A 23,760-nucleotide genomic window follows, 5' to 3' on the forward strand; every position below is an offset into this window, starting at 1 on the left:
GAGAGAAAGAGCACGAGAGAGACAGACAAACAGAGCAAAGGAGAAAGTTCAGAACAAGCGAAGCACGCATCAGGAGGGGGATCTAAAGGCTTTGGGTCTCTGGGATGCCAATTTGCCGCTTTAATGAAAGCGAGCGGTAGAGATACCACCCCCGTCCAGGTCTCCCAGGAAATCTCCTCTTCATCTTCTCCTCTGTGCTCACACGCCATCAGTTCTCTGGGTTCACATGGCTGGAGAACATGACAACAGTTCTGCAGCACAGGCAAAGCTTTAGGTCAGGCCGAGCGGAGCGGGTGCAGCAGGCAGCGAGAGAGCATGCTGCTGTGTTTGGATTGATGCATGTGTAGGAACAGAACTAGATTTGCATTTCCTGAAGATATACCAGATATTTGTTTTTGGTTGAAATAATTACAAAAGTGTAATAATTTAATATTGTTGGATACCGTTACGCTTTGCAAACACTGTACCAAGAGCTGTTGTTAGAGAGGGAAATGGATTACCAGCGCTAAAAAACACATGGATTAAGATCATAGTTCATAAAGACAGCGTGCGTGCGTGAGAGTGAGAGTGAGAGAGAACACGTACGAGGCTGCTGAGGAACAGAGATAGATATAAAAGGAAAACGTCCTTGCCGGAGCAGTAATGAAGCGATCCTGCTGCGTGTTTCTTCCGACTCTGTGCCGCTTTCATACCCGAACAGCAACGATTTCTCCACAACAATTGGGCAATTAGAACTCGTGCAACACCACACTCAAATCATGTGCGTCGCCCATATTTCGCGCATGCGCAATGAACGGACGTAAGAAAACCACATACTGTGAATGTGATTGTAATGTCTGGCAGTGTTCCGAACGGGAGATATCGCCTTCCGAAGGGCACTTTGGAGTGAAAACAATCGTGTCCGCGATATTCGAACCCTTCCGAATGGGGATGTTGTATTTCTATGGACGCACCTGCAGCTTGACACTTCACGTCTCACCAATGCAAAACGGGAGATGCTGAATCCTTGAGTCCCACCTTGGCTGTTGATGCATGCATGCCTACTTTAAAGTGCCAGGGCTAGTATTTTACAGGATATTTTACTCACTATATTTTTACTGTTATTGCTAGGCAAATATACTCATCATTTTAATTACCTAAGTAAATTCAGAATTTGTTTCATGGGTTTATTTGTTGTTTTGACCACCCTCCTGAAGAGTTTTTGGGTATATTTGACTTTTTAAGATTGCCATCATTACACAAATGGGTCATTTAGGTAAAATGTACTCATTCTTATATATTAAACTTGTTAACTGCTATACTTAAGTCAAATCTGATTTTGATGGGTTACTCCAGAATATTTGTTTAGTGTAACAATACTTTTGCCACTGGTTTCCCACCAAATCTGATGTCATTTCATACTTAATGTTAAATGGTTCCTGGTTAATATGTTTAATGTTACAATAGACATTACAATAGAAAGTGAAATTGAGGATACAGGGAAAAAACATATAACAGTAGCTAGTCTTAAAAAAAACACCTAGACTATTTCTCAATACATTTACATTTTCATATTTTAGAAATAAACAGCAAATATGGCAACATTCACTCAAACCAAACTAGTGGAATGAGTAGATTGAATTGACTTAACTGGATTGTAATTATGAAATTATAGGCCTAATAAAAAAGAATTCTTTGGAAATCGTAAGTATAGTGTTTTATACAACTGGAACGTAATTGTGATATTGTAATAAAATAGAAATTTAATAGGGAAATGAAAATGTTTCAGCCATCCACAAATATTCATTTCAAATGTGTCTGTTTTTCAGGTAGTTTAATACACAGACACACGAGGACTGATGACGAGGACATGAGACTTCCTGTGAGCTGCTGCGGACGCCACAGACGGACAAAAAAGAAACTGGGGCTTCATGTGAAGCACAAAGGTACTGTAGCAATACTGACCCAGGATCAGATCATCCGGCCCGATCCAAACACATCATTCATGGTGAAAAGCTGAAAAAGGGAAAAACACTTTTGCTGTGGATCAGTATGTGCCATTCTTCCATTTTTCCCCATTTTTTGGAAGGGATGCTATCAGTCGGGGACACCTGGTGGCAGATTTGGCCAGCTGCCCTAAACTCTGGCTGGCACAGTCGTATTCCCGCTGTTGAAGGGAATTGAAATTTGAAGATGTCATGCATCATGCACTCACTGGATGTGTTTCAATGGACACTTACATGTTACAAAGAAAAAACGAAACTGTTCATGGTGTGCTTTACAGGTCTAAATATAAATGCATTATTTTAATATACTCTGAGATGTAGGCTTATTTTCGTGTGCATTTGAAGATAAAACTTGACATGTCCAGCTGTGCGTTCAGAGGTGAAAATAAATATCCCGTGTTCATAATAAAATGTGTATGAGCTCTTCAGCGTTAATTAAAGGGATAGTTCACCCAAAAATGATTTTTTTGGTCTTATTATTGCTCCTCGTGTCATTCCAAACCCTGATTCTCGTTCTACCTTTCATGACAGATATTATCTTAACATAAAAACATACAGCCTTGATCTGAATATGCTCAAAAACAGGCCAACAACAAATAAAGTATAGCAGCTGATTCATATTGACTACTTTTATAGCTTAACGGTCCCGGTCCCTATTCACTGTACTGAAAAGAGCAGCTTGGACATTCAGCTAAAACCTTCAACTGAACAAAATCTATGGGTTGGGAAAGACATGAGGTTAAGTAAATGATGACAGAATTTGCATTTTTGGTTTAACTGAGGCTGTGAAATCACGAACAGGCGAAATCCACATTTCTGTTCATGTAAAAGCGATGCAGAAGATTAACACTAAATACTTAAAATAAGAAGTCACAGTCATTTAATCAGAGATATGTATGTGACTAACATATAGCCACCATTTCATCGCAGTATTACATGCAAGACCGCACATAATGATGACAACACCATCGCGTAATTATTTGATTTTTAAATCTAAGTACTTGTGTATATAAGTATTTGCTGCTGTTTAAATGTAAGATGTGATGTACTATTATAATTGTGTATAGTATTTCTTAGAGATGTTTATTTTCTATAAAACAAATATGTTATTGCTTACAAAAGTTATTAAAACGACGAATTGAGAAGACTTTTTTTGGAATTGTGTTTGTCCACCGTGCCACGTATATTACATATATTCCAGACGTCTGGATTTTGCGAAGCTGTCGTGAAATATAATAGATATGTAAACATCAACAGCCTTCTTTGGAATCGAGATCAAAGTCATGTTGTTTTCTTTCATGCCTTTGTTGCAACTCAAAGTAATTGAAAGCTGTTATCCTTAAAGATGTCTGTGGCTCACAGCCAGCGGCCTGAAATTACTGGAGGTGTTGGGAAACGGATCTATGGCTCTTGCTTTCTTAACAAATCGGCCCATCAACAGACATTTGTTGCATCTGTTGACAGTATCTACCTAAACTTCCAAATTCTTTTAATTTATAATATATACATTTTTTGTTTTATAAATTACATTTTAGATCAGCATTAAAAATAGGTTTACATGTCGTAAATCGCATTAACATTAAGTGGGAATGGTTTTATATTTGTCCCATAGAATATTATTGTATTGTAAATTATTATAAAAAAACTTTATGGGTTGACAAATTATGATGTATGAAATTTGACAGTTGCTTTAGAAAGACTTGAAGTTACAGTGAACCTAGAACATTACTAAACTTGACAAGCTAACAAAGCATAATATTACCTTTTTTTAAGTTTGTTTTGCACATACCTTAGGACACAATGAGAGATTTCATTATAAAAGTATTTTATTTACATCCTGAATAAATCAAACAGAAGACAATAGGATATGCTGTGTGTGTGTACCAAAGTTTAACACATTTTGTCTTTGAGACTTGATCACAAGCACTATATAAAAGTTAATACAAGTATTGAATTTCAATTGCTCTTACGGTTACTGCGAAACTAAAACATAGTCATTCGAGTTTTTATATAACCGTGGCTATAAATGAAATATAAATATGGTTCTCTTCCTAACAAGAGCTGCAGGTAGATCCCCGTATATCTCAAATCATATCTTTGGATAAAGATACAAACGCTGATGTCTTTGCTCGTGATCAATACTTCAATATCATTCGACTCCAATGGAAGACTTATAACCATCCTGTCTGGAAATACAAACTCAATAGTTGGCTCAATGGCAAAAGGTGAGCTTCTTTTTGTCTGTAGGTGACCAAACAGCCTCAAAAATAGTGCAAATGGACACACACCCTTTTCTTCTGATCTGAGACCAGTTGTCCAAAATTCTTCAACTACCATCACCCCCTTCTTTGCAAATACTGCTCACCTACAATGTCAGACAAATCATAAATACACGTAAACTATATACAAACAAAAAGCGCCTTAATTTTCTTAAATCAATATTCAGAATCCATTCCAGGTGAGCAAGCAAGAATTCATTTATTCTTTCACCTCATTGCTAAAATAAAAAAGACCTCTCTCTTCTATCGTAATGTATATTTTTCTGTAAAGGTGCTACAGTAAAGCAGAGAAGCTCTACAATATGTTTTCAATTCAAACTTTTGGCCAGCTCACCCAACCAAAACACCATCTAGTGGCCAACGTCAGAGCTGACAGTGCATCATTTTACAAAGCCTCTTCACAAAAGGAAACAGAATAAAACAACTTCTGTTTAATCTTCTATAGGGCAGATAAATAAGTTAAATAATTAATTTCATATGTATAAAAAACACTGCGTATTTGAAAGAGGGTCCCATTATTGCCCCTGAATCGATATCTTGTGATTTGTTAGAAATATGGCATCATGAATCAAAGCGAAGAGTCGAACATGAAAACATATGACCTCTAATTATTAACGTCTCTGAGTTTCTGTAGAAACATAAGATAGGCCTGAAATAAAGAGCTTGGCGATTCTCTGCGAAGAGATCACGGGGTGTCTTTGTGAAAGTGCTCTTAATAGTGTGTGTGTGTTATTGGCTAGGTGGTAGTGACGGTCGTTCCGCTTCCTAGTTTGATGATCATCTGTTGGCAGTCGTGAAGGGTGCGTTTGTCGCCCAGTTTTTCAAGCGTCCGGGCAGCATCCACCAGCATGCCCACCCTCTGCCCTGGAGCCGACAGGAAGGAAGGGGGCAGATAGCAGCACGCCAGCATCACAGCCTCTGCTTGCTCCCGCTGGCCTGGCCGCATCTCGCACTCCTCTGTGAAAACACACACACACAGCGTTATGTAACCCTTACATGGTTTAAAATTAATTTAAAGAAAAGGCAGAATGATAATGTGAATTAAATCGATCCACAAGACAGAAAAAAATATCTGGGTGCTTTCTAATATTTTCAACTTAAATATTTATAACTATATTCTATGAATATTATTCAGCAGTTCTTTCTGGTTCTCGAATCTGATTGGATGAGAGAACCATGTGATATTCCACCAGGATCACCACAGGAACTGGCTGTTGAACCGCTTCACTGACTGTTTGTATCACTCCGCCACTTGCATCATCAGGGCTCAACACTAAGGAGTTTTTTTACTGGCCCAGCCGGGCAAGTGATTCTTATTTTCAATGGCCCCACCACAAAAAAAATTAATAAATGTTTAACATTGTCCAGTTATTTTAATCATTGTCTACTACCATAAAAACTATTAGCCTAAATCACAGAAATGTAAAATATTGTTGAAAACAATGATTAAATAAGAAAAAGTAATCCAAGTATGTGCATTAGCACAAATAAATGTAATAAAGCAAACATAAAAATAAAAACAATTCTGTTGTTTCAGGTTGATCTAATAGTATTATCAGTTACAGAAATTAAATAATGTAAAATAACACTTTATGGTCTTCACTGTATCAATTAAATATAGATTAAACCATAAAGTTAATCAGTCAGGATCAGTGAGTGTTTTTTGCCTTCATCCTTTGTTGTTTGATGAACATTTAAAACCGAGATGTTTATTACGCTGCTGCCCCTTTAAGAGATGCAAGGATCTAATAACAAGCAAATGATAATTTTTCGTGGCGATACAGCTCTGGCCCGATCGGGCAAGTGACATGTCCATCAACTGGCCAGAGGGTCTCCCATGCTGGCCCCGGGCCATCGGGCAGTCCTTATTATTGAGCCCTGATCATACATATTTTGTTAAGAATGACATTTATGTTACAAATAAGATAAACGGAAATACATCACAAAACTTCTCTGGAAGGTTCAGTGCTCACACGCACACTGCATGTTTACCTGTTCTGCTTCCAGACGTGGCACGTCGTCGCAGACTGCGGTCCAAGAGCTGGTGTGTGCGTGTTGGACTGGCTCCTGCCATCAGCCGAGCTGTGGCTTCATGCAGAAACAACTGCAAGCCGCAAACACAGAGAGAAAAAGAGAAAGATTAGGTTAAGCAGGCAAAATAATACCTCGTTCTTCAAATTCTAATTCTCTGCTTATGTGCCTCCTCACACTTAGCTTTAGTTAAACTAATACTAGAAACTTCCGTAATGTTGGTGTCAAAAACATTTCTACAGTACTAACAAAAGATGAGAGTATTCAACTATGTAAAGGTAAGATATACATATTCAGTCTTACCAAAAATGATTAAATGTTAAGCATTATTTCTAATGCTTTTATAAACAAGCATTAATAGCTAACAATGGGAAAAGCTAAACAAATACAAAAAAAGTAATGTGAAGCAGTTCAGTTTACCAAGTTATTATTGTAATAACATAGTTTGTAGAAATGAGGAGAGTAGTCCTTTGTGTGTGTGTTCATCTCACCCTGCGCATGGCCGGTCTGAAGCTCTGAGCGAGCTTGCGGAGGGTGCTGAGGTCTTGCTGAAAGCCCTGCAGCTCTGCAGGCGATGCAGCCGACGGGGAGCTCTGCTGAGACGCCACCTGCTGCTCCCTCCACACGTTAGTGCGCGTCACCAGCAGCAGATCACACAGCAGCAGCTGCACCAGCTGCATGAGAGAAACACACACCAGACATGAGAGCAAAGACAAGAAGAGAGCACGAATACCAGCTGAAGAGCTGTCAAACGAAACACCATGTAAGATAAATGTTGACATGTGTGGTGTATTAAAAGTGAAACTGCAACGAGTAAAACATGCTTATTGCGAAAATCTGACACTGCAAGTCTTCAACAAAATCTCGTGACAATTTGTAACTATTTTACGAGGTGGCTACTAATACTGAATTTGTACGCTTTAGTACGATCTGCTTGTGCACCCGTAACGGTTAGGTTTAAGTGAGCCTTCATCATTGCTCTTGCCTGAAAACTCACTATTTATATGAATGAGCCACTTCGAAAAATATTCACAAAGTCCTGTGAGATCAGGCTAACTGCTTACATAACTGTTTAGATCTGGGATCATTCGTTAGTTTTGCAAATTGTTTAAGCAACGGCTGTTGTTACAATAACTTTTAAGAGGGTAACAAAAAGAAAGGTTTTATATCTGATCAATAACATGAACATATATCTCTAACTGTGCGTTCAGACCGCTGCCGTCGAGAGCGTCAAAGTGGCCGGAAGTCATTCATTTTCAATGTGAGCCGGCGGCGAGCAGCGGCGAGGAGCGGCGCGGCGCGTCTTGGCCGTTGAGGGCGTCAAGGAGAGTTGAAATCAGGTCAACTTTATGGTAATGAGCTATGACGCGGTTCGGCGGCAACCAATCGGAACGTAGAAGTCCATCTCTTGAGATGATTCCAGAGAAAGCAGCCCTGTAAACTTTGGTTCCGACCATATTAGTTCCCAAGCAAAATGGAGGAGAAGTTGATAACTGCTGTGGCGGGTTTCCCAATCCTATACGACGCGTCCCTGTTTGCGTACAGGGACATAAATNAATGAGCTATGACGCGGTTCGGCGGCAACCAATCGGAACGTAGAAGTCCATCTCTTGAGATGATTCCAGAGAAAGCAGCCCTGTAAACTTTGGTTCCGACCACATTAGTTCCCAAGCAAAATGGAGGAGAAGTTGATAACTGCTGTGGCGGGTTTCCCAATCCTATACGACGCGTCCCTGTTTGCGTACAGGGACATAAATAAAAAAAATGATGCGTGGACCAAGGTGTCTGAGATTGTTTGTGTTCCTGGTGAGTTGCGGATGATTTTTACGTCATTAACGTTATACATTTTCTGTAAATAAGCGGAAATTTTATGCTACCTTTAGCGCCAGAGAATGCAAAACAGTGTTACTGCTGCAGAATATTATTTCGTTAGCAAACGTGTAACTACAATAAAGTTTTTTCCACCGATCAATTTCTTGTGGTCAGTCTGCACAAGATCAACAAGCTTGTTTGCTTTGAGGCCCCTTTAAATACAAGATAAGATTTCGATCTACGTCAGAGCGTCAGCGCGCCCAAGACTCTTTCTACAGCGTTGTTGGCAGGGCAGCCAGAGCGATTTTTGACGCGCTCAGCGGCGGCGGTCTGAACGCACAGTAAGGCTTTCCGAAAATACACACCCAACCTCTTTCTGGCAATGTCCTATTAAAACAAAAGAAGTGTGTGTGTAACAGAAGCACTGCGGCGCAGTTCTGTATTGCACTGCAGGAACATTGCACGGTTCAGACACATGCAATGCAACTACAATGCACCACAGCCCTGTCCCAAGCACAACACACACAGCCCATTGACCGGCTGATATCTCGCACAGGCAGGTATGTACCTTGTCTAAAGTACTTGTGTTGCAGTGCGGCCCGAGGTTGAGGCCGTCTCTGAACAGGCCGCTGGCTTTCTCACAGTAGCTGAGGCTGAGCTGGTAGTTATCCGGTTTGGCCAGCAGGGTGCGCACCGCTTTAAACATGTTCAGACAGGCTTTGGGCAGAGGACTCCTGCAATGAACAGGACATATACAGAGCACAGAGCTAAAACCAATAAAACGACACAAAAAGGACATCAAACAACAGCTCAATCTCAGACGGCGAGCGGGGAGATTAAACGGGCTGTATGAACAAATGGCGGATGGACGGGAAGAGCCGCTCCGATGAGAGGAACTGATAACTCGTGCATTCTCTTCTCAGTCTGATCTTTATCTTCTTCTGGAAATATTGTTCTCGAGAGCAAATGCTGCTTGTGGTAGGGCGAGCGAGTGGGTGTGTCAGTCACGGATCCGAGATTTTTAATAAAGCGTTTCAATAACACGGCCCTCCAATATTGAAGTTTCCTGGACGTGTGCGTGTGTGTGTGACTCACTCTGCGGACTGCAGGCTGTGGGGTAAGTGTTCCACCGCTGGGTACAATCTCTCGGCCGCCATGTCATCACCCTGCAGCCAATTGATGACCACCACGGCAACCGATGACCACCATTTTGAGTGAGGGTCACAGCCTGAGGGTCAAGGACACAATCTTGATTACACACACACACACCCGAGCAACATCTGCCGAGATGAAAACTTGCTGAGATGAACACAGTGTGATCACAAATGTGCTTACCTGACCAGAAAACCACACCGCAAACATCATTTATGCTGCTTACATATACATTATCCAGGGTCAAAGTTTAGCTTTGTGTGTAACTGACCGGTAACGGTTGCCATGTTTGACCCGATGGCGAAGGACTGGGTGGTGGCTCCTGCCGCGTCTGATGCGCTGGTTAGTAACTGCAAGTATTCCAGAGCGTCTGAGTATTCTCTGTCACAACAGAAGACACAGAAGATTGTTTTCAAAACCCCCAGCTCATATGTTAAAAGGAATCAAAACAGAACCAGGAATATCTCTGGTATATGCACAAATGATCTTGTAAAATTGTGGGAGTTTTAGTCACATCTCGTAATCACTCGCAATCATCTCGTTTTTGATTTGTTTAGATGTCTTTTGCCGTGTCTGACTCGTTCACTATTCCCTATAGACCGTTTCAACTTCCGGTCTGGGTTTAGCTAGTGTCTAATAATATAACTATTTATATTTCATTTATGTTAATATTAGTTTGTATTATTATTTTTCTGTATAATAATTATTTTAAATAAATAAAAAATTATGTTGTTGTATGTTCATTTTATTAAATAAACTATTTGTTGAATGGGTCCTGTAGTTCGGTCGCATTTAAAGAAACCGTTTGGTACATTGACATCTAGCGGTTGAGCTTGGTATCGCAGTCTAAATTCAAAATATTGGAGAGCCAAGTAACGGTTCTTCTCGGTTTCTTTGGATTGTTATCAGAAATAATCTTCAGGCACTCTACCGTTTGAATGTTTACCAGAAGCTCAGTTGGGGGGGGTCACAACAGTGCGTATGCGCAGTAACGTTTGTTTATGTTGTTACAAATGAAACCGTCTATATAGCGAATGACATTAGAGTCCATTATATGGGGAAGAAGTGAATGATTTCGGACCCTGACCTGTATATAGCCTGCGCCTGACAGTACTGTCGCAGACGTTCGTCATAAACACAACGATTATTTTATATTACACCTGTGTGGCTTTGTGGATTATTTCATAAAATACTCAAATTGATTTTCACTTTATTTGTCGCGTTAAGTGTATTAGTTTAAAATAAAGAGAACAAAACAACAGTCATATTTATTTGCAGGCATGCTTATTTATCACGTTTAATAAAATATTTAAAGTAAAACCCCACTGTTTATCTCATTCAGTTAATCTGCAATAACTGTCAACAAGAACAAACATATGTGTGTATAATCATACATTCGTGGCATCAACGGTCAGTGTCCTCCAGCTGATTCTAATCAAGCGGTCGTCTTGTGAGTGAGTACATCGAACGTTCACTCAAAATCAGAGTGCATTGTGGGTAAAAAAAGAGCGAACGAATGTAGGGAATGAAGTAGCTCACTCAGGTTTCGGACACCACTACAAAATGGCGGACGCACGATAAAGTGCACTATGTAGGAGATAGGGAGTGGTTTCAGACACAGCTTTTGTTACAAGTTACACTCATATTTCAGTCGAATGGCACCAGCCCCACTTCTGTTCCATGAATAGTTTATAAATGCTTATTTAACCAGTGGGCATTTTTGGCACACAAAACTGAACAGATTTCATAACCTTAATAAATGTATTATTTAAATGCACTAAAATCAGGCTTATTTTTTTTATAAATGATCCTAACTGATCCCAAGCTAATCCTTTAATGTGTATATATACAGTATGTAAGAACATAAGTATTATCTTGTTAAACTTTGTAGAATTCAAGATCAGCAAACATTGTTTTTATGTTATATTGACCAGTTTGGGATTTGGTGAAATGTTATCATTAGTTTACAGATTGAAACAAAAATGATAATTTTACTTAAATTCAGAAAAACTGAAAAGGTGTCTTAGTGGTGTTTTAATTTCTTCCACGGCAGTATATCTCACATTCCCATTTTGTCGAAGCTAAAGATTGGTACCCACCCATCACCATCCGCGAGGGTCTTATCACCCCGCGGCTGTGCTACGCAGTACAGGGCCTTCTCCAGCAGATGCTCACGAAACGCCTGGGTCACCTGAGCCAGCGGGTCAACTACACAAACACAAAACAGAGAAGACGACGTAAGAAAACAAGCTATTGGGACAAACCTAAATACAGCAGGTGTGAATTAAGTAGGTGTCAGCAAAAAGGTAACACATCGGCTAAGTGTTTCACAAACAGATCCTCTGAGCCCTTATAAAAAGCGAAACGTTTAACAGTCTTGCTGCGATTTGCTTTGTTTACTGCTGACCTGAGTTTCCTGCCTGGCTGTAGATGCTTTCTTTGGGGGTGCTGCGTATGGACCAGTCTCCATCCACAAAGAAACGATGACCCAGGGGGTGACACAACCATTGCATAGCTGGAGGGACGCTGCCACTGGGCGAGAGACAAGCCTGCCGAGCGCTGCTCAAGAACACACGCTACAGGAAAACAGGTAGAGACAGAGCTAATTGTACACCGTATGCAGGACATATACTCGACATGAATCTAAACTATTTTGAAAGCAACATTCTGATAACTGTAATATGATTTTCATGAAAACGACTGAAACCAGTCATTTCTCACCGTGGTAAAGTGTAGCAGGCGGGGCAGGGTGGTTTTTACTCGCAGGGCTGTGGAAACGTAGATTTCGGCCAGTGTGCCGATGGACAGACAGTCTCCCGCACACTCGGCCAGGTTTAGAGCACTCAGTGCCATGTGGACGGCAGAGAGGTGGCTGCCACCCAGCTTACCTGCACAAAACATCCCGTACAGATCAGACACAACACGACGGACCAACACTGCATTCAGTCTGAAAAAGCCAGGTTGTCTATTAAAACAAACCCTCACCGGTCATGTGAAGTTGATGTAGGCGGTGATAAACCAAGGCAGCGTCACGGCAGCTCTTGCGAGCGTCCTCCTGCAGGGGGCGGTTGGAACGCAGGGCCCCGGCGCGGTTGGCTAGCCAGCGGCCCACCCAGAGCCTCTGCAAACACAGACGCAGGCCAGACCACAGCACAGCGCATGTCAGGTCAAGCTGAGAGGTGGGCAGAGGACGACCAAGAGCCTTAAGACATGTCCAGAGGTTCTGAGAGGCCTGAGCAAAGTCTCCCTGCAGGCACAACAAAAAAAGATCAGTATAGTCAGACACAGTAAATACCCGATTAAGTGTGAGTGTTTGGGATTTTACCCTGGCCAGGTCAAGGTCGGCCTGTTTGCGGTGTCTCCAGAAGAGGACAGATGATTCCGAGTGAGGTCTGGTTACAGGTTCTCCATACACAAGCAGTCTGATCAGAACCCCAGCAACCAGAACACCGTTCAGCAGCCATACCAGAAGGGTGGGAAGCATCCAGTCCATCCAACCCCATGACTCCGCTATACATACAACAAGATTTGATTCAGGAGATTGTTCACCTTTAGATTTTAAGAGGTACCTACACAAAATAAAACATGCTACATTGTCATCTTCTGGCAGTCATTCGACCTGCATTGTGGGATACAGTATTCCTCCTATTATACTGCACATTTTGGTAGGTAATATTCGCATTCTACACCGTTAGAAATAAAAAAACAGTAAATAGTGCAATGAACTGCCAAACAACCTTCAAATAACCTCCAAACAACCCTTCAACAACCTCCAAACAACCCTGAAAAACTAACAAAAAGTTAAACAACCCATAAACAAACTCCAAACACCTATCAAAAAATCCCAAACAAAAAACTAAACAACCCATAAACAAACTCCAAACACCTATCAAAAAATTCCCAAATAAAAACTAAACAACCCTTAAACAACCTCAAAACAACCATAGACTGTAAAAAAGATGGATGGCGCATCACCATTCACTTCCACTGTAGAAAAATGAAGCCAAAATCTCCCAGAAATTGTTGTTATTACAGACAATTGTTTGTATGTAATGATTGTAAAGTGAAGCCGTAACAAGGTCCCAGCCATATTCCCCATCAACTCAATCGCAAAAACTCAAATCATGTTGTCACCCCTTCTAATTACATCTTATAACAAGTTTAAACCAAACTAATTAGAGAAACAAACACTTGAACATCATCAATCAATGTAAAAACGAACAAAATGAACCAAAACCATGAATGGCCCACCTGAGGGCAATAAAATTACCAAACGACCCTTAATGAATCCCCCCTCAACAGCCCTCAAAAACCCCAAACTACATTCAACAAATCCCCTCCAAAAACCTAAACAACCTTAAAATAACCCTGAAATAACCTTAAATCAACACACAAACAATCCTCCAAACCTCATCTCCGACAACTAAAGGTGTTCCACGCATTCAGAGAACTTGTTATACTGCACACAACGTGCATACTTCTAAGCACTACGTATAGTCTGCTATTCCAAGTACCTGCTTCCTCCACTCCCAGCACACTCCTTCCTCCAGGGTTTCCTGAGACAGACGCCCCCGAGCTGCTCCAGCCCCCACACAACAGAGACGCCAGCGGGTTAAAAGAGAGGAAGAGGAGGGTGAAAGCGCACAGTGCCATGCGAGAGCGGTCCAGCATTCCTCCGGCTCTCTCAACCACAGGCTACACATCACAGAGAAAGGGAGAAATGAATCAATCACACGGCTCCTCCTCCAGGTTTTTAACCTCGAGCGATCGTTTCACATTTGTTCGAGAGCTGGGAGAAGAATGCCACCTTGCTGTCTTCCCCCATTGGGCTGTCTGGCTCCGAGTCGCTGCTGTGTTGGGAGTAGGGTCCACTGGACTGGGGGGAACCGACGTCTGAGGCTGGGGGGGTGGGGATTTCTGGTTTCACATCCACCTCCATGGTCACGAGGTCTTTGAGAGACTCTGAGGGAGTAGACCGGATGGTCAGTATTATTGAAAAAAACATTTTTTGGTAATAATTTCAGAGATTTCATGTTTAAAGCCCAGAAAGATGTTCTGGGTGCGCTTACTGTTCTTCTGGGTGGACATCTTGAGCGCCATGTTCTCCTGCTTGAGTTTTTGGTTGGACTGCTGAAGGTAGCGGATGTAATCGATGGCTTTCTTCAACACTGCAGATTTATTGAGCTGCACAGGAGAGAATTATTAGGTAAGATCATAACCATAAATTTGGGGAAAATTTGAGAAACCTAAATCATCTAGCCAAAGCTTTCAACAAAAACACACTAGTCACAGTTCCTCCTGATGACTAAACAGGTTAACACACAGGTTTAGATGAGACAATGAGGCCAAACCTTAGCTTCTGTTCCAGACACTAGATCTTTGAGCTCAATGATCTTGTCATTGATTGAGGAGCGGTAGCGTTTCTCGATGGCGTTGTGGGCCGTGCGTTTCTCGCCTTTGTGCGGCTGGATGCCTAGTTTCCCGCTGATGGCGATACGGTTGATGGGAAGCTTCTCTGTGTCCACCATCAGTGGAACGGTGGTCAGGATTGTGCCTCCAGACATCAGAGCCTGAGACGGGAGATGGGTGGACAGACAGAAGACAAAAAAAACCAATGAAATCACAGATCTCAATTACTCTGAAGAACATTAAGGTCATGGGCTGCACGATTAAATGAAAAGAAACCGCACGCGATTTGGCAGTTGGCTGCGATGTTTTATGCACAGTTTGTCAGTGAAATACTGTTAAATGCAGCTGCATCTGAAAGCCAGAGGGCGCTCTCGCAAAGAAACTCCTTGAAATGCTCCATAGAAGAAGTGCCACACGTATAACCAGGAAATGCTGTCTTCCTATCTGCATCTGGCATCTTTCTATCACTGGTTTTCAAGCCTCCTCAGGTATTTTCATGATAATTAAGCATATTTATAATGATGATGTTTGACAGGTGTTGCTTTTTTAAATGCACGTTTTAAGCGACTCAAACGCGCAGTGCTTTCAGATGGAGCAGCATTTCCCACAGATCACAGAGCCGTGCTTCACGAACAAGCTGCGCATAAAACAATAAACATTGACAATCGCGATAGCCACATCGATTTAATCACGATTTGAATGGGAATTGCTGGGTTCCTCGCCACAGCAGAGCAGTGCAGCGTTGGCTTGCTCACCGGGAGACTGCATTTATTTATTAGATATTATTTATTATAATGATCTTGCTTGGTCTATAAACACCATGCACTGTGCTGTGTTTTACCTTTCTGTGTTTTTCTTATTTGCTCCTGTAAAGCTGCTTTGGAACAATGCACATTGTGAAAAGCGCTATATAAATAAAATTGAATTGAATTGAATTAATCGTGCAGTGGCTCAGTGGTTAGAGCAACGCCAAGGTCATGGGTTCTCTCCCAGGGATTGCACATACTTAGAAACAAATGTTTTGTATAATGCAATGTAAGTAGCTTTGGATAAAAGCGTCTGCCAAATGCGTAAATGTAAATGATTATCTTGTTTTTTTACAGCTTTGCTGATACCTAAAAACCTAAAGAAATGTTTACAGAACTTGTATTTTCAATCTTTTTTATTTGTTCGCTTTCATTTTTTGTGCTTATTTCATTACCAATATTTATTATAGATAATTAAGTATTATTAGTATCCAGTATTGTGAATTTCATTACCATACCCATTTGGGTGGGCATATTTTATTGCATTTTAATACATTTCTCATTCATATCAAATACTTGGTCATGACAGTCCCATTACAACACCTCTTCATGAATTGTATTGGGTCTCCTGAAGGACGACTGATACGAGTTTCCAGCACATCATCAAAACCAACTCTTGCTAACAACGGGTCCACCAAATCAAAGCATTGTTTTAATGTGTTTTGTGGAGGCTGTGTACCTGCAGTTGGGTGTTCTGTATAGATGCGGTGGATGTGGCCAGCGATGTGATGCAGGGGGATGCTACTGTGGTTACCATGGTAACATCCGGCTTCAGGGTGGTGAGCAGCACAGACTCAGCCTTAATGAACTGAGGCTGCAGCAAAACCTGCAAAAAACGAACGAAGACGCGTCAGCGCACACATCTGTGCGTCTGAGCCGTTCAATCTCTGCATCCAATGATCCCACTTACAGGAAGCTGTTGAACCTGAGAGATGGTATGTGTGGGCGGGCTGGAAGCCGCCGTCAGGATGGGTGAAGCCGAGAGGCTCTGCACCCGCGTTTGGATGGCCATCGGCTGAACGTTCTGTGGAGGGGCGGGAAGACTCTGGATTGGTTGAGGAGAGCTCTGCTGAGTGACGGCTGCGGGAACCAATGAGATCACGAGGAGAAAAACACGACAAATTAACATACACGTGCAGTGTACTCAATCGTCATGTCTGAACTTTGATTCGCAGTAGTGATGTGGTATTCTCTCTTTGACCTGTTGATATGATTTCAGCCTCAACACGATAACAGACAATAAAGAAAGAGTGCAGGCAGGAAGGCCGCGCTTACCGTGCTACACACGAACACACCGCTATATAATGTATGGCAAAGGTTACTAGGTTTCTAGGGATGAAAACAGTGACTTCACACCCGTCTGTGCACATTGAACCCTGACACACTGTCGTCCGAGGTGAACTCTTGGTGCTGCTAGACGATTGGACGCAGCATGATCAGGTGAAGTATTTTACAGTGCTAGTAACAGTAAATGTCTCCTTACATCATAAACAAAATATGCATAATCACATTTTCAAAACATATAAAACAGAAAAAAATTTCAATATACTTTCACCAGAGGCCGAGATTAAAAATCCAAGAACTTGAAATTCACAGTACTTTTGCTTGTGTAAAATTGCTTAAAATATAGTATTACACGTTACTACACATAGTATTATACTTCTTTCTTCATTTTGTAAATTTCACACATCCTGTTGAGCATTTTTGCATAAAATGGAGCATCAATCCATCCAGTTTCAGCAGAAATCATGAAGCTCGATGAATACGTCCATCTAACTATCACCTTGACACTCAATGGCTAAACATAAAATATCATATTGTGACCAATCACTAGTTACAAAAATTCACAATATAGCACATCCTTTTGTACCTTAAGCCGGGTACACACAGAGTAATTTTCCGTTGTCCTTTATGATTTTTACTTCTTGTCACACTGTATGAACATAATCCCAGGAAGAAAGTCATGTCACCTCCCGTGGGATCTCATTCATCATTAATATCAGACTGTACTACAGTAAAGACAACAGATACTTAAATGCTGATGTCATGGGTACGCGATAAATCTATTCCCAAAAAAATAATGGCAGCCTACAGGACTGTGTTTGTGCTACTCAACATACTTATTAACTTTTCTTCAGCAGTGTGTAGATTTACTGCACCACTACAACCAGCAGAGACACGTTATTTACATACACCAAACTATAAACACGTACACGCTGACACAGGGAATGAAAAAGTGCTTTTGGTGGCGCTGGTGGTTTAGAGCAGTGGTTCTCAAACTGGGGGCCCCAAGATGGATCCAGGGTGGCCACAGATTTTGTGGCATTTTATGAAATATAGAAATTTATCATAGATTTTATGTAATCAAACATCAGAAAAATGACACCACCAACCAAAAGAATTGAGGTTCCAGCATTGTATAACTGAATGTTTTTGGTTTAATTAAAATTCTAAGTTTAAGATTATACGTCTTTATATGGGGGCCGCAAAGCGATGCACTTTACACAAAGGGGCCTTACAACGAAAAAGTTTGAGAACCACTGGTTTAGAGGACTGTGCACTGAGGGTGACTCGAGTTCAAATCCTGTAACCCTCCTGTCTTCTTACACTGTACAATATTATAGAAAGGCCAAAAAAACAGTGTTTCCTTACAATGTGACATCACCATCCACTGGGCTGCCATGCATAATACAGCATTTTCACTTGTTTTTGTGGATCCATGTAAAAACATTTTGACACAGTTGTTGCTGTCTCTGCAAAAGTAAAACCTTTTCCGTTTACTACATTGTTATCGTGTAAACATATAGTACAATATCACAGCAACACCAATAAATGGGTTCTGATGAACATATTTGGAAGAATGCTTATAACCAGACAGATTTTGCCCCAATTGACTCCCATAGTAGGAAAAAATACAATGGTGCCCCAGAACTGTTTGCTGTCCTACATTCTTCAAAATGTTTTCTTTTATGTTCAACAGAACAAAAAAATGATAAAATATTTTTTCCTACTATGGGAGTCAATGGGAGGCAAAATCTGTCTGGTTATAAGCATTCTTCCAAATATCGTTCTCTGTGTTCATCAGAACAAAGACATTTATACAGATTTGGAACAACTCGAAGGTGAGTCAATGATGACAGACTTTTCATTTTATGTGAAGTATCCCTTTAAACACATCATAAAGTCATAAACCAAACTAAAGATTATCTCTGATTAAAATACCCAGCAGCACATCTTTCATTAGCTTATCAGTTATCAGCTGTGATTTACAACCGGTTTAGATAAAGACTCAATAAATGATGGTCAGATAAAGTTTTCTGCTTTATAGCTAAGGCATCTTACTCCCTAAACCCTTGTTGAAGCATTTCAGAAACACGCTACCTGGGACACTTAAAAATGGCATGATACACAACACAACATGACAGACGCACCTTAGTCAAAAACGTACTAATCTGTTGCTGAACGACTAATGGACCAGTTAACTATTGTGACCCATAGTCAATACATATCATTCAATTCAAATTTCAAAAAACGAGTTAGTAACACTCACCAGGGTAACCGCTCTGGTTAGGGTAGGTGACCACAGGCTGCTGCGGTGCAAGTGAGCTGAAGAAGGTCTGCTGGGTGGAGCCGAACACAGGGCTCTTCCCGACCGGGGCAACATGGCTCTGGGTCACTGGGCTTGTTGGGTGGAGGTTGGGGGACGGAGCAGGCTGAGCTTTGGGTTGCAGTGTGGTGGGGTTCGCAGGAGTGGAGGCCGCCTGTGCCAGGGGAGACTGCTGGAACGTGGGAGGCTGGAAAGCCTTGTCTGGGACGGAGGAGCTGCGAGTGATGGGGGGGCCCAGCAGGGCATCCAGGTGGGGGCTGCTGCTGAGGATGGAGGAGGTGGTGGGAGGCGTAGAGGATGAGGGGGGGGAGGGGGAGCTGGAGCTGGAGTGAGACGGGACCGTGAGCTCCTGCGTGAGGGCAGGGGGAGCGGGAAATGTGTTATCGAACAACCCTCCAAACTCCATGTCCTGGTTGTTGATAAGCTGGAGCATGTCTGTTAAAACAAAGAAAGAGAATCGGTAGCAGTGGTCGACGGGCCTGATTGCTTTCTTTCCTCAATCCTGATATTTCAACGTAATCTAAAACGAATAATGTGGGTTTGACAGGCCTGCAAAAAACCTTTATATGAACAAACCAGAAGGAAGGAACGGTTTAATAGAATTCAATTCAGTGTGATTTTGATCGGTTTTCTTTTCCACATTTGCACGTAGTTGACTTCCTCTGTGATAGCCGAAAGACATTTATTCAAATCTGAATGATGGATGGTGAAATTCAGCGGAAATCAGCAGAGGAATTCTGTGGGTGGAGATTCTGTGTAGGCCTACGCATGCAACACAGCACATGAAGAAAAACATTTCAATAGTTGAAATAACATGAGTGTCAATTATGAATTATGTCCATTCAATGACTTGGCCTCCCAAGTCTGTTCAGATCCAGATGCAAATAAACAAAGTACATTTGATTCCATTTATTTTTCTCCCATCATTTTGTAAACCGGTTACATTTTTGTTAAGCCAAAAATGTTGGAAAAGTATGCTTAAGCAAGTAGTGTTGTCACGATACTGGAATTTCTAACTTCGATTCAATACCTAAAAAAATATCGATATTCGATACCATTTTCGATACCACGGGGAATAAACTGCCATAGCAATAAGGCCCTAATAAGCAATAGCCATATAGGCCTTTTTAAATTTTATTTGAAGTTAAATTGAACAAGACTAGACAATGAGGTATATATTTTTACATTAACAATAGATTAACAATTAATAAATAATTTTACGAATACATTTACTATTTAAAATCAAAGTTGTATTTGTCAGTATTAATGGACCAGACCCTGTTGAAAAAACCAGCCTATGCTGGTTTGGTATGTTTTGATGCTGGTTTGTGCTGGTTTAAACTGTTCATGTGCTGGTTTAAGATGGTCATATGCTGATTTAAGATGGTTCTTAGCTGGTTTAAGATCAAACCAGCATCGATCAAAACATACCTTACCCAGCATATACTGGATTTTTCAACAGGGGAGCTTACATAAATAGTTGTATTTTTTAACTAACATTTAAAAGAGATTAATAAATACTTTAACAAATGTATTGCTCATTCATTGTTCGTTAATGTTAGTTAATAGCCTACATTTTTATTTGGCTAAATTGGCTTTTATTCACATAGGCCCATACTGTAGCCTAATCATTGATCAGCGCACATATAGACAGAAACGCAAACTTAAACGCAACAACTGTTGCAGAGACTCCTCATCTTTCTAACATTAACAACTTTTAACCGGAGCGAATGAGACGAGTGGATGAATCATTGAACAGCGCACATACATAGAGCGCTATGGTAAACACTGGAGTGCAAACGTGTATCACACGCGAGAACTGTTGCGGAGACTTTACTCGCACCAGCATTATTTCAAACATCAAATTAACCGGAGCGAACGAGACGAGTGGATGAAATCATTGATGAGCGCACATAAAGACAGAAACGCGTGCATTAAACATGAGAACTGTTGCGGAGACTCTGTACTAACATAAACAACATATAACCAGGGCGAATGAAACGAGTGGATATAATTATTGATCAGCGCACATACATGGATCGCTATGGTAAACACGGGAAGCGTAACGAGCGTGCACCACGCCAGATGTGTTACTGAGACTGGCCATCTTTTCTAACATTAACACGATTTAACTGCCGCAAACGAGTCAAGTCTGTGAGAGGAGGCGGGGCTCTGTTGTTATGCGTTCACGTGCAGTGTGTGTCAACTCACTGTCGGAAAAGAGAAAGAGAGCGGGAACGCGCAGCTGATATCGATACGTGGGACATGGGTATTGGAACCGTTTCAGATTTTTCAGTATCGATACTTATCGAAATATCGATATTTTTGACAACACTATAAGCAAGTATAATTACGTGGGCATGACTGCTTCAACCATTTTATACTCGTTGCTGAGGTATAAAAAAGGTTTCTAGAGGGAAACAAATTCACAAGGTCTGATACCCATGACTCTCACTCAAACTTCTTTCCTAAGCCCTGGCCCTATACTGATGAGGCAATGTTGGAGGAGACTGTTATCTGACTGCACAGCGCCACATTATGAAACTGTTCATTCCGAAAAAAAATCATTTCTAGAACCACTCTAAACATTGAACCAAATAAATACATGTCAAGACTCCTATAAACTCTATTTATATAACATAAAGCTTTAAAATTTCTATAATAAAGCTGGTTATATTATAAAAGTGGTAGTATAAAAACAAAACTTTTTGCACTTTTTAATAACAAAAATAAATTCAGTTTTGCCATTCATATTGACACATCTCAACTTATATTCATGATAATGCTGTATGTGTCTGTGCACGAACATGGCGGCGGCTCTGTGTTTGCATGAGGTGATCGCGCTCGACCAATCAGAGTCCGAAAACGAGCCTCGCTATGCCGTGCGGCACGCGCAGGCGCACTCGCCTGTTCAGTGAGACCGAGGTTACTATCGGACACAGTCCGCGACTGAACAGGGTTATTCTCGGTCACTATACGTGACGAGTTGACAATGCATCGACTATTAAAACAATTCAAATTCAAACTACCTAAAAGTCAACAAGGTGTATTAAATGTATATACAATATTATATTCACAATTGTTTAGACATTTTTTAAGTGCACGTCCAATGTTTTTCGCAGTGCGTTGCGGAATAAGATATACGACCTTTCAAATGCGTTCAGTCAATCTGATATTTTAAATTAGAATTTTTGATTAGTCAATTTTGTTGGTAGGTCAAAATGGGTCTGAACCTTAGAAGAGGGAATGCCCGACAGTAACCTTGTGTTACGTCAGATCTCCAAGTTGGAGGGGGCGTGGTCAATAATAATGCAACTTCCACTGCCAGAGACAATGCATACTGTCCACCACCCTAATTAGATTTTATTTTAATTTCACCATACTTCATCTAAACGGCCTATGCAGGGCAAAATAACGGAACACGAGCTATTAGTACCACACAGTTGTTATTTGTGTATCCTAGCATGGCACTACATAAATACGCCCAGTCCACTTGCACTTTTAAAGCTCCTGATCAGATTTCACACCCAACTACCATTTTACGCTCGCAGAATTAGCTGAATGACGGGAATACAAGTATGGGTAAACATGAATCCTATATGGTAACATAGTGGTTATTTTAATATATGTCCTTACAGTAAAATCAATTATTATGAGCACGTGTGTGTGTGTGTGTCTGGCACAATCGTTAGACTGTATGTATCCCTACACTGCAAAAACACAATATAATACTTTGATCAACCTGTCAATCAACCATTCAAATGCAAACAAATGATCCTTCTTACCATCAATGTCATTGAGCAGGGCTGTGTCAATATCACTCGGATCATGTAAAGATAGACTGGAGTCGAAGTTGTCCAGTGACGGATCGTCAAACGACAGATTATTCATTTCAACGCGCTTTCTAATTGTCTTCAAAATGTGTAACGTTATATCCAAACACGAACACTATTCCATGCAAGTGAAACTATAAATTTATCGCACTTATCGGCAAGCATTTACGCAGAAACATTTGTCTATGTAGATTTCGTGGCACGCGATACCCTGACCATGAATAATATCAATGTTGTCGCTGATTCAGTCATCTACGGGCTCGGGTCTGCTGCCATACTACCGCACAAGGCAAAGTTAACTTAAGAGTTTGCTTGGCACATTAGCATGCTAACATCGAGAGCCAGGCAAACCCCAGAGCTGTGCGGATGATTGACACGCCGCGGACCAATCAAAACGCGTCCTGTTAGATGACGTCTTTCACTTGGCGCTAGCGCTCATAGGTATGCTTGCGCTCTCATTGCACATCAGCATTATTGATTTATAAAATGTTGAATATGTTTGTTGCTACTAATTTCTGTTTTATACTGAAGGTTAACAGATTATTTTATGGTAATTTTATATGATTCGTATTACTAGTTTTTTATTCGTACAGGGTTTAATCTGACAACTGTTATAACACGCTAATAATAACACCGACTTGCTTTACTTCGTGGGTATGTTGATCATTAGGATAGTTAGAAATGCATAACTATCCTTGTTTTGGTGAAGCTCACATTAAAACATCACATTTACTAGAAAGTAGGAGATACATATCCCATTTGTTTACAAAATCTTAATCGCAACACGGTTGGTTATCAGAGGGCTTGTCTCCAACAGCCAATCAGAGCTGAGCATGGGCGGGCACT

General features: G+C 41.0%; 2 protein-coding genes across 3 annotated transcripts in view; one reads left to right on the plus strand and one right to left on the minus strand.

The window, feature by feature from the left end:
• LOC130561338 (retinoic acid-induced protein 1) overlaps window positions 1–3,124 on the plus strand; it is a 57,704-nt gene extending 54,580 nt beyond the window's left edge. For both annotated transcript variants that reach the window (XM_057345580.1, XM_057345579.1), the window contains exon 5: window positions 1,809–3,124. In XM_057345580.1, coding sequence (XP_057201563.1) covers window positions 1,809–1,817 — 9 coding nt within the window. In that variant the 3' untranslated portion in view covers window positions 1,818–3,124. The remainder of the gene's footprint in view (window positions 1–1,808) is intronic.
• A 669-nt stretch (window positions 3,125–3,793) lies between these two features.
• Window positions 3,794–23,266, minus strand: srebf1 (sterol regulatory element binding transcription factor 1). Its single transcript, XM_057345581.1, has 19 exons — window positions 22,867–23,266; window positions 19,025–19,516; window positions 16,385–16,554; window positions 16,154–16,300; window positions 14,611–14,829; window positions 14,329–14,443; window positions 14,067–14,221; window positions 13,774–13,954; window positions 12,585–12,769; window positions 12,245–12,506; window positions 11,981–12,147; window positions 11,667–11,835; window positions 11,359–11,467; window positions 9,531–9,640; window positions 9,203–9,335; window positions 8,676–8,841; window positions 6,787–6,969; window positions 6,257–6,368; window positions 3,794–5,221 (listed from the first exon to the last, which is right to left on the minus strand). Exons 1-19 carry the CDS (start codon window positions 22,970–22,972, stop codon window positions 5,001–5,003), a joined length of 3,402 nt encoding a protein of 1,133 aa, XP_057201564.1. The 5' UTR covers window positions 22,973–23,266; the 3' UTR covers window positions 3,794–5,000.
• Between the last annotated feature and the right edge of the window lie 494 nt (window positions 23,267–23,760).

Source organism: Triplophysa rosa, linkage group LG11, assembly GCF_024868665.1.
Source record: "Triplophysa rosa linkage group LG11, Trosa_1v2, whole genome shotgun sequence".
Lineage (NCBI taxonomy): Eukaryota > Metazoa > Chordata > Actinopteri > Cypriniformes > Nemacheilidae > Triplophysa > Triplophysa rosa.